Below are 16,914 nucleotides of genomic sequence, written 5' to 3' on the forward strand. Positions count from 1 at the left end.
ACCTAGATAACACATATGTACTTTTGAAGATAACCCTGAATAAAATAAAACTTTTTTTTTCTGAAAATGATTTGGTGTCTATCAATTTAGAAATACGGACTAAAATATTTTGAAATTCAAAACATAACCAACTATTTTTATGGTTGTTTGGTTTTTGTTTAGACTCAATATAAAATATGACGTATAATGCCAAAGAGAACAATCGTCATACTAAAACAACTTACACAAATAATTACAAATATAGGTCCTCATCGAGGTCAAGGCTTTATGACAAACAGCATACACGTGCTCATTTAATGACCGCCAACAAATAATACCTGGTTGCTTGTTGTAATAAATAACAGGTGATCAATTGATAGAGAAACAACCAAGAGAAGTACAGAAACACATCAAAACGGACATAACCCTAGATAGTTGATGTATTTAGTAAAGATTTTACTGAAAGATTTTATCTGTAGACTCATTTGAGAACACATAATGGTAAAAAAAATCTTTATTTGATGTATGTGTATATTGTTTAGTCAGCAATTGAATTTACGCATCGAAATAAGAATTCACACTTAGTCTAATAAAAAAACATGTAAATGTGATATATATAAAGGCTTTAATCGAACTTATTTATGAATTAATGGACACAAAACAATATAAACAATGCTGAAAAAAAGTTTTACTGTAATGTATGTATGAGAGGGTTTACTCGACTTAGTAACACACAAGGGAGATAAACCCTATACTTATGATTTATGTATTGAAGGATTTACTAAAAGATTTACTCGAGAACACATATTGGTGAAAATTGTTGTAAATGTTTTTGTCAAAAACCGAACTTACGAACGCATATAAGAATGCACACTGTAGAAACACCTTTAACATGCGATGTATGTATTGAAAGTCTTAAATCAAACTTATGAATTTGAGGAACACATGATATTAGACGCAGGTGAAAAACCTAAAACTTGTCTTGTATGAATAAAATGGTTAAGTCGACAAGCGAATTTACTGAATTAATGCGTTTAAACACTTTGGAATGTTCAAAGCACCGTATTCAAAAGAAAGGATGTATAAAAACAGAAACATTGGAAGGACTGTTGTCAAAACATTGAACAATAAAATTGAGAATGGAAATGGGGTTTGTGACAAAAAGGACAACAACTCGACCATAGAACAGACAACAGCCGAGAGTCACCAATGGGTGTTCAAAGCAGCGAGTAATTGTTGCACCCGGAGGAGTCTTTCAGCTGGTCCATAAACAAATATATATGCTAGTTCATTGATAATGAACGTCATATTGAACTCCCAATCATACACCAGAAAATAAATTAAAAAAGATACAAGACTAACAAAGACCGAAGGCTTCTGACTTGGGACAGGCGCAAAAATACGGCGGGGTTAAACTTGTTTTTTGAGATCTCAAACTTCCCCTTTACCTGAAAAAATGAACGCACAGTAAAATCCAGTTAAAGAGAAGTTGGAGTCCGATGTCAGAGTAGGAAACAAAAGAAAATTAACAAAATGACAATGATACATAAATAACAACATATTACTAGCAGTAACTGACGGTCCAGTTCCAGACCTCTATTAAACTGATTGAAAGATTATGTCTTCATCATATGAATCTTAGACACAACCCCTGCTGTTAGCGCTGACGTATTATACCATCATGAAATTTATGAGATGAAAATAACCTGTGTCATGCCAACATCTGGTTTTAGTTAGAATACATGTGTTTAATTCCGATGAAAATACCCTATAAATGAATCAATATTAAAGCCAAAATATGCAATCTTTAATGATATGACAACAGTATCGTTACCATTTCCCTTATCAATAAGTATGCTTAACGATTTTGTTAGCTTTTGCGGTGAATACTGACATTTTCGTGCTTTGTTAAGAATATTACCTTAAATTATTGGATGTGAAAAACCCGAACGTATGAGATGTCAGCATTTTCAGTTTTATATACGAATGATGTCTTTATACTGATGATATAATTTAGTAAATGTTTTGACTTGTTTATGATATGCAAAACCCTGGTGTAATAGTTTTTCATTTATACATAAATTTCTCTCGCTAAAATCTTATATGTCGTTGTATACACGAGAAAATCGTACAAGTTGAGATATATAAACACCATAAGATGGTGACAGATCAACGTATCTATCTAAGAATTGATAATCAGCAATAGGATATATAAAAATCATCTGTTTAATCATAAATTTTTGTATTGAGGAAGTTCGCTTGACATATTTTGGGATTTTTGTCAGATTTTTCCTTTTGAATGTTTTTGAAAAATACCCATTGACCCCCGTTTTTCTATTTATAAATCTTGTACGTCTGTAAAAGTCTTATACAATTTTAATTATTTTTCGATAGTTTTTTAGAACTTTTAAAATTTGCCAATGATAAAGCTTTGTAAAGTCAAGACAGAATATTTTCAATGATTCGTGTTAAATTAGTGTTACGCTCTGCGCACATTAAGAACCCTTGCAACACCTTGAGAGGTCCATATGTTGCTTACTGTAAAATAAGCTTTCTCTTGTTTGGCTTTATAAATATTTTTATATGAGCGTCACTGATGAGTCTTATGAAGACGAAACACGCGTCTGGCGTACTAAATTATAATCCTGGTACCTTTGATAACTATTCTCACAATATCCAATTTACATTCATTTGTCAGTCCAATTTTCGCCAATCTCCATCGTTTGTTGATCAAGATCCACATTACCTACCTATAGAAATAATTGATGATTTTTTCTCGATCTGACCCTGTATGAAACATTCTACATTAAACAAACAATCAATAAATCAATCGGTAGAAAATTTTATTTTATACATAGCTCATTTGTCATTAAACTCCAGTTAGCGACCGATAGCATTGTGCATTTGTAGTGAAGTAGTTTCAATGTGAGGAGCCCACATCTTATAATATTGTGTATATTGTCAGGGTACATAAGCTTTAATTATAAGTTGAGACTTACAACTCAACTCATTTAATTTAATTGTTTGAATTGTTGGTTGCCCAACGTCTAGTTAGAAACGCCGTTCAATTGAGCAGAGAGGTTGAATTAGCCAGGAAACGACATAATGTATTAAACTTACTCTAAAGATTCCTGGAAAATAGCAGAAAACTGAAATCATCAATATTAATCATGCATCTATTTCATTCTTAATATTTCTATGAAGCTTTGGTGCCGTTCTCCACCATTTTACGAAATGGTATGCAGTGATTCAACTGTTTGAACCTATAACAGTTAAACATTTCTATCGCGATCGTATTTATTTAAAATTTATCTGAATTTGATTTTGTACTAACACTTTTAATATGACAATCTATATTATGTCTGTAAGTAAAATTCAACGTAGGAGTTACGTTTTTATGGTCATTTGATAGAAAAAATAGTAACAAAATAAATAGTTTCATCGATTAATATTCGTCATGATTCTAAACATATATTTATTTGTTTTTCGCAATTCGTAATCTGTACTGATAAGTCCTTTATACGCACGTGACTAAATGTCAATGATTACGCAATTTATTATATAAGACTTAGAACAGACCACCCTGATAACCGACATCGATGGATTACACATAGAAATATGAAGTCGTATACAGATTTATAAGTAAGTATCTATAATAACTAAATTAATTTGTATAAATGATTTTTGCTGGTTGAAAATAGCTAGCCATAGCCCGATCCTTTACTTACTGCGTACCAGCGAAACAAATCCTGTGGAAGTTAAGATGTTAACTCTCACTGAAAAGTGAGTGACTGAGTTACAGAATATATTCATGAAACTTTTATGCCTTTCTTCTTTATTGATGACGAAATGTTTTGAATTAATTTATAGTTATTAAATTGTTCGAACCTATTCTTATAACACATTTCTATGGAGATTGTATTTATTTTTATACTATCCGAATTTCATTTTGTATTAAACATGTTATCTGAAAATCTCATTTGTGTCTGTTAATAGAAATTCAACATACGAGTTGCGTTTTTATGGACTCTTAGTAATAATGATAATAATAAAAAAAGGTTTCACCAAGTAATTTTTGTGAGAGTGCTTCACACATGATAATTCGTTTTCCCACATTTTGTAATATGTACACATGTACTAATAATTCATTGGTATTGTACATGACTAAAATACATTGATAATGCAAGTTATCATTTTAGACTTTGAGCAAGCCATCATGATAGCCGACATTGATGAAGCATCAAGTGATCACGAATAGAAATATGAATTAGTATACAGATATATTAGTAAGTATTCAGAAGAGGAACGAAAGATACCAAAGGGGCAGTCAAACTCATAAATCTAAAACAAACTGACAACGCAATGGCTAAAAATAAAAAAAGACAAACAGACTTACAATAGTACACATGACACAACGTAGAAAAAAACAAAAAAAACAACACGAATACAACCAAAACCTAGGGGTGGTCTCAGGTGCTCCGGAAGGGTAAAATAATGCAAATTAATGTATATGAATAATTTATATTTGGTTGAAAAATTTGGACAATTTCTTTTGATAACTGAACATATCATACAAAAAGGTAAATATACCAAGGAGTATAAACTTGACAGACAATTTATATTGTTGTAGGAATCAATAGTACCACAGAATTTTGGCAGAACAACTTGCAATCCTAGTAAATTAATATTGGAGCCAAACTCATCTGCTAGTTGTGCATGTTGTGCGGCTAGCACTCCCAATTTTATTTCAACGTGACAAAAATTGTCAATTGACCCCATTATCATGATTATTGCCCTTTTAAGTCAGTTTTCACAATTTTTCGTACAATTTTGTAATCTTCTACAACAACTTCTCTGAATTTACAAGGCCAAAATAAACCAGACTTGGTGTAAATAATCCGTACGACCTTTGAGTATCAAGATAATCGCCATGGCTAAAAATAGAACAAAGATGTAAAATGCAAGTTTTGTCCACTATTTTGAAAACCGTTATGAATAGAGATAGTTTGACGCTGGCTCGTTCATGCCTTTAGAGCCTCTAGTTTAGTTAAAGATCATTATTTTAGTGGGTGTATTATCTTCATATTAACTTGAAGCTTTGGTATGTTCACGCGTTATACCTCTAATAATCAACATTTTGCAACTCAATCAAAATTTAGACATAGAAATGCTACCCTTGATTCTTTTCTTGAACTCACAAAACCTTATGTAGAGAAAACAAGAGTTTGTTTACACTCATATACCTCTTTCTCATTAAATGATACAAAAGAGGCTATCATAAAATAAGGAAAACATTGAGCAGTACAATAGATTAAAACAACTATTCAACAGAGTGTTTCACGAGTCAAGATCGTGATTTAATGCAACAAAGTCCTTTTAAATTGGCTGATTTGATATCAAAAATAAAATAAATAACTGATTTATTGACATTTGTGATAAAATTGTATCAAAGTTAACACATGTAAGATTAGAACTAATAACATTATGCATCATGTGGTTGAATATTTCAACAGTATTGTTTATCAGAAAATATTCAGTTAAGATAATTTGACAAGATAAAACTTGAAGAATGATATGAAATGTGCTACAAATAATGTGTACCGCATATGTGATATGTTTATATTTTATCAAAGCAAAAATTTTGTAAACGTCAAATATTTGTATAGCGAATACCTTGCTATTACAAGTACATTTATAGGAAAAGACGCGTGCACTTTCATTAATAGCACATTTTGACATTTTTAAAGATCGTGATTTCTTTGTCTATTCTGTGTAAAATGTTAAATCATGTTGCATGCATCACATCGTTTCGGATATTTCAAAGATGGCTAAGATCTGTTTTGTCACTAAAGTAATACCGAGTTATCGAAGTAACATGATATTTGTGATATTTGAACACATTTTAAATCTTAAAAGAAGATTTTCTTAATATATTTGATAAAACATTTAAAATATAAAACAACAATACGAATTCAAGGGATGAACATAAAATTAAATATAACAAGGACGGAAAATATTAGTTACATTTTGTGTTAGTGACCTAAAATGATATATACAGGGTCAGTAAATTCCATATGGGGTGAGAGCGCACACTATGTAACGAATGTATCTTACCGACTATCTTTACTTGTTGAATTGAGACTAAAGTTGTCTTATTTGCTATCATAACACATATTCTTACTTCTGTATTAAAGTGTTCAAGTGTTCAATTTAAGAACCTTCTTTAATTGATCTGCACTATACAACAAATGTTAACGAAACAAAACAACGATTAATATTTATTATCAACAACCACACCATACTGTGCCGAATACAACAATGTGAATATTTTTTTTTTACAAAAATTGGTATATTAATTTCATCTCAGAACGATTTTATGAAATTTTAAAAGAATTTGTGACGAAGCTTAGGATCAGCAATAGACACAAAAGTAAAACGGAAGATAATACAAACAGACTCCCCATTTAAGAGAAGCGAAATATACAAGAGGGACATACATAATCGATAATCAAAAAGAAGGTTCATAATGACAAACTAAATCCATAATATTTTTCATGTAGGTGTCTAATACATTGAATACAACATTTACAAACAAATATTTGCGTTTAGCCCAAAACAGTTAATAGCTTTGGGATACACCAAAACGGAAAAGGCTTTGACACAAAAATTTGTTTAGAACAAAACAGATTGTTAGGTTAAAATGTGGCTATTGTGCAGTATTAGTATTGAAGAATCAAACATGCAAATTAAATAGATATACAAAAAAAAAAGAATTTATGTATTCGTTAGTTGCAGACAAATAAAACGTTTATATATTTTTTTCAAATCGAATTGAATCTATGCATGTTATTTAGAATATGACTGGACAATAGATTAAGGGTTTATTTAACATAAGGTAACTTTCAGACCATATTTTCTAATGCAGGTTCACAATTTTTTTATACTGGAAAGTAACTTTAGACTTGATAATTTAAATCATCTATAAGCAATGTAGCATGGGTTTTAATTTCTAAGTATATAATATTTAATTAGTTATCAAAAGTACCAGGATTATAATTTTATACGCCAGACGCGCGTTTCGTCTACATAAGACTCATCAGTGACGCTCAGATCAAAATAGTTAAAATGCCAAAACAAATACAAAGTTGAGGAGCATTGAGGACCAAAAATTCCAAAAAGTTGTGCCAAATACGGCTAAGGTAATCTACTCCTGGGGTAAGAAAATCCTTAGTTTTTCGAAAAATTCAAAGTTTTGTAAACAGAAAATTTATACTATGAATTAAAAGAAAGTGAGTCGAAGGTTAAGACTTCGCACGTTATGTTTGTGATTGGCGGTACATGTTCGTGCATTCATTTTGACTGCTGTAAATTTAAAAAAAAAGACCTAGTGTTCTCATACACATGCGATATGAACATGAACTATTATAGTTTTTTTTTCACTCCACGAGACACAAAGATCGAAGTGATAGTATTTGTAAACTTTTGCAAAGTTGGATATTAATTGATTTGGCTATAACTTCAAGGTCCAATTTAGTAATAAGCTGCTCGCATATTTATATAGTACCACATTCTTGTTAATAGATGTTTTGGATATAAGAGTTCCAAATTAAAAAGTAAATCAAGAAAAGCACAATGTTGCACAGTATTCTGTAATGATAATTACTACAATATGCTTTTGATTGGAATTCTTAAAGATAAACGGGAACAAATAGCAAGTAACATTTTTTTAAACGGACTAAACAATCTTGATTAAGTAAATAGTCTGCATAGGATATATCATTCTTACATTGATTGTTACTTTGATATTAATTTCTTTTTAATTTGAAATATATCACTATATTTATACATCAGTTAAGAAAACAATGTGAACTATATTGAACACCATTATAATATTGATAAGTACGCAGTACACATATCACTTCAGGTTTGTTGTTGTAGAACGACTGTAGCAACACAGATAATGGAGACTCACGATAGAAGTAAGTGTACATATGTCGGTTACAAAAGTCTCATACTTAGTTTAGTTTAAACATATTTATTTATAGTGGATTGGGAAACAAGTTTTGCAACTTCTATTAATCCCTTTCCACTTTGCGGGTGCGAGTGCTGCCTTGTAGCGGCATTAGCCTGCTCTTTTTCGAAATCTACAAGGGTGTCTTTAACGTGCAAGAGATATGGCTCTCTCTTAACACGGGTCAGCCATTTATCGTCCCCGTCCGACGGACTATCATCGTTTCCTCAAGACTATACTCGCAAATGGTGTCAAGGGAGAGCCGAAAATTAAGTCTCTGAAATTTTCATCCCAGACGGGAATCGAACCAGGAACCTTTGTGTTAGTAGTCCGATGCACTAACCACTACACCACGGTTCATACTTGACCATCGAGTTAAAAAAAAAATGCAATTTGCAAAAACTAAAAGTATACAGTTTTATCAACTGTTAATTAAAGAACAAATTGCATAAATTTTCATTACATGATATAAATTAGAACCTTATAGTAACCACATAGTTTTTCTTGCTTTTTTTGAAATCTTACTGAAATCTGTCATTTTTCAAATTGAATCAATTATAGCGACCATTAAAAAAACCGCTTTCATAACCGTTTTGGTAAAACAGTGACATCAAACAATAACTGTTCTGCGCTTACATGACAAATTTATGCTTTACATTCATTATTGAAACAATTTTTAAAGGATTACAGATTTTTATCATAACTGAAGAAATATATGAGATCTTCACACTTTAGAAATAAATTATTCTTGACTTAGATGTAGAACTTCTCAGAGATACTTTGACGAAAAGTATGGAGAAAATACGATTTGAATCATATTTCATTGTCCTTACAAAATACATGCACATGTATGCCTAAAAGGTACGATATGTAAACTTTTTTTTCTAATTAAGCACTTATCATGTTTCATCATATGATATATATTAAAAGGGGCATAATCCAATTAGAATCATAACTCATCGTCCTTACACATGCATTACCTGTATGTATTTTTAAGATAAGATATGTTAAAAAAAAGGATGCGACAATCGATGATTTCTCTAATATAGCACACATCATGTATCATCTTTCTTTATTTCAGGTACTTACCAAGAATTCAAGGTTGACCTCATACAGTCAACAATACTTGATACGGATGTTTTAGATAACTTAATTTCAAAGTGCATTCTAACTCTTGACGATAGAGAGGAGATTGACAGCCTTTTAGATCAATCAAATCGTAACCAGAAACTCTTAGAAATACTGATGCATCGACCATACAATACCTTTCCTGATTTTGTTGAAACGATGAAAAAATCGGATCAAAAGTGTCACAGTTCTCTTGTTGAAAGAATGGAGGCCAAAGTCTTAGATAAAGACTTGACTTTACAGAAAGCACAACTCACAGATGAAACAACCGGTAATGTACCTTATTTTGAAATGAGTGAAACAATTTTTTTTTGTCATGTCAAAGGCTTTCATATGTTATTATTTTGTATGGATGGTGCTTAGTGTCGTGTTACGGAGCGCACATAAGCTTTTGATTGTTCAAAGTACGAACACTCCAAAGTTTAAAGATGATAACCAAGTTCTATGCTGAGCCATGAACTGCTTGTAGTTCTTACGTGTATTACGCTTTGATTTTGTAATAACCCAATCATAGATTAACTTCGACGGATTTGTATCCACATTTTTACAATTTGGTGTCTCATGCTCTTTAACTTCTTTTTTATTTTCGTTTAACAGCTTGTCTGTTTCAACAGCCAATGACAATTTTTCAATGAATTCACTAAATAACGGTGACTTATAGTTGCTGATCTCCAATTCTGTTAGTTAACTACATTAAAGGATGCTTATTAAAGTGAAACCTGACTAAACCGAATTCTGCATAAACCGATGACCTGTATAAACCAAACATGTTCTAAAGCAGGGATGGGGTAATTGAAAATGTAATGGTAATTGAGTGTAATGCATTACAATTTTCCATGTAATTGAATTTAATGTGTAATTGAGCATTTTTTTTTAATTACATGTAATGGTAATTTAATTAATTACATTGAAAAAGGCATGTAATGCTCAATTACTTTTGAATTACATTTCAATTACATGTACTTCTATTGTGTTAAAGATAAGGATTTATGTTTCATAATATAAATTGTAAAATTATATTTATTTTTTTCAAATATTGATATAACATACTTTTTTTAATATATAAAGTCTGTAATTTATTCTGAATTTTTTTTAATTTTCTATTGCTGTCAAAGTGTACAGACCAGAGAGATTCAGACTAAATGACACAACATTTAAATAACTAATGATTGTCACATGCCACGCTTAAACTTTGCTTACATGAATATTTTACACATTATTTATTAAATATATGTATAATATTATTAAAAAATATCATGATGAAATGTAATGTGTGATTTAACTAATTACTTTAGTAAAGTAATTGTAATTTTATTAATTACATTTCCAAAACTGTGTAATGTGTAATTAGTATAATTGATCATTTTTGCAATGTAATGTGTAATTTAATTAATTACATTCCAATGTAATTGACCCAAAGTCTGTTCTGAAGCATCATCGTATCAACTAGTATGCGTTTTGAACCTGAAAACACCGAACATCGGTCAAAACCGAAAAAAGTGTTAAGATCGAAAAGGATCGGTTGAAACAGGTTTCACTGTAATAAACTATAAACGATTTTCAACTTTTTGCGTTATATTTCTAAAAGCAAGGACATCATATCCTTTCGTAAACATTTGCTTTCAATAACGTTTATTTTGTAATCTTATATATTTCAGGTATAAAAGATGCTGTTAAATTAATCAAATGGTATAAAATTATAGTTCATGAAATTAGCATCGACAAAACTGGAATTCTAGACAAGCTATTTACTAAAGATGTTATAGACCGTGAGATTCATGAAAAACTTTCATCAGTAAATATGACTTCACACGAGAAAAATAGAAGACTTTTGGGAAAACTTATAAGAAAAGATATTTCGTCTGCCTTTCCAATTTTCCTTGAAGTTCTGAGAGAAGATAGCTGTTATAAGGATTATGCCGAAAAGATAGAAGAAACACATGTCACACAGAACGACTTAGAATTATTGAATATTGGTAGGTTATAAATATTTTGAATATGTATCATAATGATATGAAATTTGTTACAATATAACAGATTGCTTTTTAAGATCTACAATTAGTCTTTTTTTTTAATTTAAATTGTAAAAAGTAAAATCACAAAAAGTACTGAACTCAGAGGAAAATCAAATCGAAACGTCCCTAATCAAGGCAAAATTCAAATGACAAAACACATACAAAACGAATGGACAACATTACATAAAATTGAGAATGGAAATAGGGAATGTGTCAAAGAGACAACAACCCGACCAAAAAATAAAAACCAGCAGAAGGTCGCCAACAGGTCTTAAATGTAGCGAGAAATTCCAGCACCCGGAGGCGTCCTTCAGCTGGCCCCTTAACAAATATATACTAGTTCAGTGATAATGAACGCCATACTAATTTCCTAATTGTACACAAGAAACTTAAATTAAAATAATAGTAGACTAACAAAGGCCAGAGGCTCCTGACTTGGGACAGGCGCAAAAATGAAGCGGGGTTAAACATGTTTGTGAGATCTCAACCCTCCCTATATACCTCTAACCAATGTAGAAAAGTAAACGCATAACAATACGCACATTAAAATTCAGTTCAAGGGAAGTCCGAGTCTGATGTCAGAAGATGTAACCAAAGGAAATAAACAAAATGACAATAATACATAAATAACAACAGACTACTAGCAGTTAGGTGACATGCCAGCTCCAGACTTCAATTAAACTGACTGAAAGATTATGATTTCATCATATGAACATCAGGCACAATCCTTCCCGTTAGGGGTTAAGTATCATTCCATCATAACATATATGAGATGAACATAATCCGTGTCATGCCAACAACTGTTTTTAGAATAAATGTGTTAAGTTCCGACGCAAAGACCTTATCAGTGACTCAATATTAACGCCAAAATATGCAATTTTTAATGACTTGACAACAGTATCGTAATTAATTCCTTCTTAATAAGTCTATTCAAAGGATTTGTAAGTTTCAGAGGTGAATACTGACACCTTTGTGCTTTCTAAAGAATATTTCCATAAAAAACTGGATGTGAAATACCTGAACGTATAAGAAGTCTACATGTTGAGCTATATTTACGAATGATGTCTTTATACCGATGATAAAATTTAGTAAATGTTTGGACTAGTTTGTGATATCGAAAACCCTGGTGTAATAATTTTTCAGTAAGACATACATTCCTCTCGTTAAAATCTAAAACATTGTTACATACACGAGCGAATCGTACAAGTTGAGATATATAAACACCGTAAAATGGTGACAAGGGAACGTCACCATCTAAAAACGGATAATTAACGATAGGAAATGAAAAATCATCCCTTTTATCATAAATTTTAGTATTCAGCTTTCCGTTAGTGATATAGATATCAAGATCGAGGAAAGGGCAGTGGTCATTGTTAGTATTAGCCTTATTTGAAGTAAGTTCAACAGGATACATTTCATTAATATACATACTGAGGTCGTCATTATTGAGAGCCAAAATATCATCCAAATATCTAAAAGTATTATAAAATTTGTTTACCAGATGTTATTTCGATGGGTTTTTGTTTTTTTTGGTCATAAATTGTAACTCATAACAATGCAAAAACAGGTCCACAATAAGTGGTGCACAGTAAGTCCCCATTGGAATTCCGATAATCTGACGATATACGGAACCCCCAAAGTGAACAAAAATGTTATCTAGTAAAAATTCAAGGGCATATATAGTATCAAAGCATGTCCATTAACAGAGTATTTTTTGTATTGCTACTAAAAAATGACCTAAAAATTCTGATTTTTTGAATGCCCATTTAATTAGGTGTGTTATTTTTTTCTTAATGAGAATGTGAGGCAATGTGGTATACAGGGTAAAAAAATCAAAACTTTGAACAGATTCAAAATCACCAATATAAGCATGCAATTTATCAAGTACTTCCAACGAGTTCTTGACACTCCAAAAGTAATTTATTCCACTATTTTCGAAGGCCTTATTTGAACAATTTATTATCAGTTTTTTAATTGTACCAAGTGTGCTGGTAAGATGAATAATCAATTAAGTAGTTGCACAATGGCTTGAAGACGAAATAAATCTATAATTGTAAGGGGTTTTGTGTAGCTTCGGAAGCCAATACATAGTAGGGACTTTCATTGTATTTTGCTCTGCTTGTAAAGCGGTGGCTAAAAGTTTATGTTTGTTACAGATTTCGTTTTCAGAAAATGGAGTCAGTTGGAATGTTGGTGAATTGGTGATTTCCTTTTTAAGAACCACAATGTAAAATTTACGTCAAACAATAATAATATTATTAGCAGCTTTATCGGCCGGGACAAAAATAAATTCCTTGACTAGTTCTTATAGTTTATGTTTGATACGAGAAATAGGTTTATTGTGGTTCTTGTTAATAGTAAAATGTTCTTTAAAATGTTGAACACATATATCAACTATCTTCATTACTGAATTAAAAAAAGAGTCCACAGATTTTTTTGTCAACCTTTTCCTGTTTTATCCATTTCATACAGTATGGAGTGAGTCGTGGATGATATTACGACACTCTTTCCATTTAATAATTGACGGGGGACGATATTTAGGTCCTTTACTGAGGAATGATTTTAACTCTCGGTCTTGAACGATGTTAAGATCTCCTGTTATAACATGGGAAATGGGTCCATAAATATATTCGGAATTACTGCAATTACATGAAGTAGGTGTATTTTCACTGATATTAACATCTTTACACAATTGACTATAATTAAACACAAATTTCCGGGTAGATTTCTTGTAAATATAGCAAATAAGAGGCAGCTTAGTATTGTCAAAATATCCAGGAATTTGATCTTTAACAGAATGGTCGTTAAATATACAGGCAATATTTACAAAATCAAAGCCTTTATTGACATACTTAATTTTAATAAAATGTTTCTTTTATGAACTTCAGGGAGATCAATTTTTGGAAATAATTTAGAATAACAACATGCCATGATAATTTGAACAATTTCATAATACGGACTGCTATATGAAATTGTGTTGCAATCCTCCAAAATTTTATTTAACTTATTAACCGGTAACGAACAGAGTTTTGTTAACAGATAATGTCTGCCGTTGTTTTTTGAAATAGAAATTAGGTCCAAAATATTGGTATGATTGGCCCGAAATTTTCTTTGATTGCGATTTGTTCTACGACCGTGAGAACGTTTTTTCGAACAGTTTCAGAAACTATATCCAAAATGTTAACGGAATTGGTTCTAGATATATTACCAATTCCAATTATCATTTAGACCGAGAGGGTAAACTGTCTGTCATTTTTTAATCCTATTTATTTCAATTATTTTCCGTTATCGTACAAGTTCAAATGGCAAAACACATAAAACACATTTTCCGTGATCGTACAAAATTCAAATAACAAAACACATAAAAAACGAATGGACAACATTACGTCTATACAACGTTTTAGAATGTTAAGTATTAAGGTTAATAGGTTCCAAAGAGTAACCGAAACGTTTTGATTTGTTAAAACATCTTGAAAATGGACAATTCACCAATGAAGTTACGTGTTTTCCAAAATAATGAAATAATATACAATCCTTGAGATTCTCAAACGTAGAAAATTTCGTTTACTTTAAATTTCATACTTTTTATTACAGTGTATAGTTTGGGACTACTTACATATGAGTATATGCATATATCGTGTAATTCTATTGTAGGAAACAGAATTAGAGAACGGAAAAGAAATGGAATGAGTGGTAAATATATATTGTGTACCATTATTGATAAAATCAATACAATGTAAACTTTAAGGAAAAACTGTGTTTGAAGATTTGGAAAGAAGATAGAGTTTAGTTTGGCCTTGTTAAATCTATTGAGTTCTTATCAACTAATTTAAATTTATGAAATACTTGAATTAAACTGCTGCCAACCTTCACAACGGACACATTTTTTAATAGGTCAACGTACAGTGTTTAACTTTTGAAAAAGTTCTTACTGTTTGGTTCTAAATTATTGACTCGCTCACACAAAAACACATAGTAAGAACACTTACTAAAGACAAAAAGTTATTCTGTTTGGTCCTTCATGTCAAGTTAAGAAATAAACAGATAAAGTCACATAGCATAAAGTCTATCCTAAACAAAACTGGTCGCATTTTTAAAATGTTTCCGGTGGGTTACTTCATGCATGTCAAGAAGAATAATAAAAACAGTTATTCCCTCATAGTATGGCCGCCATTCTAAATTTCCAATGCTTAACGAGATTATCCAAATAGTTAGACCTAAATGAGTCGCTATCTAAATATTGGTGCTTGTTTTTTCTTATCTGTATGTTCAAAATATATAAAGAATAAATTATAAATGACACTTTCTCTTTTTATTTACAATTAAAATATAAACAAGTAACCAACTATATGTTCTTAAGATCTTATGGTCGATCAAATAGAGAAATGGAAGATTGAGAGCAAAATTTACGTCCAAACTAGAGCGACGGATGTTGTACTTTCAAGTATGAACTGCAACAACTGTGTAAGTGTCATAGGACCAGCTGGAAGTGGGAAAACTGCAATTGCTAGACACGTAGCCCTCGAAATGGAAAGACTTGGATACACACTTCTAACAGTGACTGATGCAAAAGAAGTAAAAGATCTATACAAATCAGACAGAAAAACGTTGTACATTGTTGACGATATGTGTGGAAATTTTACAGCCAGCCAAAGTCGGATAGAAGAATGGAAGAAATCAATGAACGACATTAAGGGTATTCTTGAAAAATGGTAATTGTAAGTTGATTTTAACATGTAGACTTCAAGTTTTTCAAGATAAAGGGTTTACAAATTTAGAAATCTTCAAAACATGTGTATGTAACCTGAGGTCACATAGTTTATCTTTAACGTCTGAAGAAAAGGAAAAAATGACGGCAGAGTATTTCAAGGAACATGCAATAGAAGCATTAGCTTGTTTAAGTGAATATGAGTTTCTTCCATTTTTATGTAAATTATATTATGTACAGAGAAACAATCCAGAATTTAATGTCCGACTTTTTTTGGATGATCCATTTTCATTTTACAAAAAAGAGTTGCCTAGCATGTACAATGACTGCGCAGAAGGTAGGTACAAATACTGTGCTCTACTTTTGTTAGTTATATTCAACAACAAATTAGAGGAAAAACACCTCACAGGTAAGGATCTTAAAGTTAAAGAGATTATTGAAGTTATCATAGACGTATGTGAAATAGACGAAAATATAACAGGTAGGAAACTAAAGTCCCAACTTGAAATACTGACTGGCACGTTTGTGACTTTTGATGAAGGCATCTACAAAACCATTCACGACAAGCTGTTTGATTTTTTGGCTGTTTACTTTGGAACGCAAGAAGAACTTATAAGCATATTGATAAAGTATGCCGAACCTAGATTTGTTCGGGAAAGATTTTCTGTTACAAAAGACATCGAAAATGAATTCCATGTTATACCTATATCTGACGACAATTTGCAGATGTACATGAAACGAGTTTTTAAAGATATGGTAAGTTCATGTGATGTTAATCATAACATAGTAGAAAATGTGAATTTAAAGAACATCAAATTACGCACTATGCTCCGTGACTTTATGAGAAATTTTAATAATCATGAAATAATTGCCTTATTGGAGACAGCGAGCACAAGTTTCTTGAATGTAATGTTTGTCATGAGAGAAGAAGACATCAACGACGAGGTTGAAAATAGGTTTAGGGAATACCAAAGTTTTTCAATTATTCTACCTGATGATTTAGTACAACAATACATTTACAGGTGGTTTGGTGATTTGACGAAATCTAATTCCATGAAGGCACATTTTAAGGA

General features: G+C 31.1%; 1 protein-coding gene across 1 annotated transcript; it reads left to right on the plus strand.

The window, feature by feature from the left end:
* Positions 1-7,897: 7,897 nt before the first annotated feature.
* Positions 7,898-15,849, plus strand: LOC134718983 (uncharacterized). The gene is made up of 5 exons (XM_063581870.1): positions 7,898-7,958; positions 9,072-9,389; positions 10,777-11,094; positions 14,788-14,826; positions 15,494-15,849. Exons 1-5 carry the CDS (start codon positions 7,940-7,942, stop codon positions 15,847-15,849), a joined length of 1,050 nt encoding a protein of 349 aa, XP_063437940.1. The 5' UTR covers positions 7,898-7,939.
* Positions 15,850-16,914: the final 1,065 nt, after the last annotated feature.

Source organism: Mytilus trossulus, chromosome 5, assembly GCF_036588685.1.
Source record: "Mytilus trossulus isolate FHL-02 chromosome 5, PNRI_Mtr1.1.1.hap1, whole genome shotgun sequence".
Lineage (NCBI taxonomy): Eukaryota > Metazoa > Mollusca > Bivalvia > Mytilida > Mytilidae > Mytilus > Mytilus trossulus.

Excerpts from the sequence above, each read along its gene's own strand:
- LOC134718983 (XM_063581870.1), top strand. Across the intron at positions 9,390-10,776 it reads ACTCACAGATGAAACAACCG|GTATAAAAGATGCTGTTAAA; the intron begins GTAATGTACCTT and ends TATATATTTCAG. Across the intron at positions 14,827-15,493 it reads GAAAAGAAATGGAATGAGTG|ATCTTATGGTCGATCAAATA; the intron begins GTAAATATATAT and ends TATGTTCTTAAG.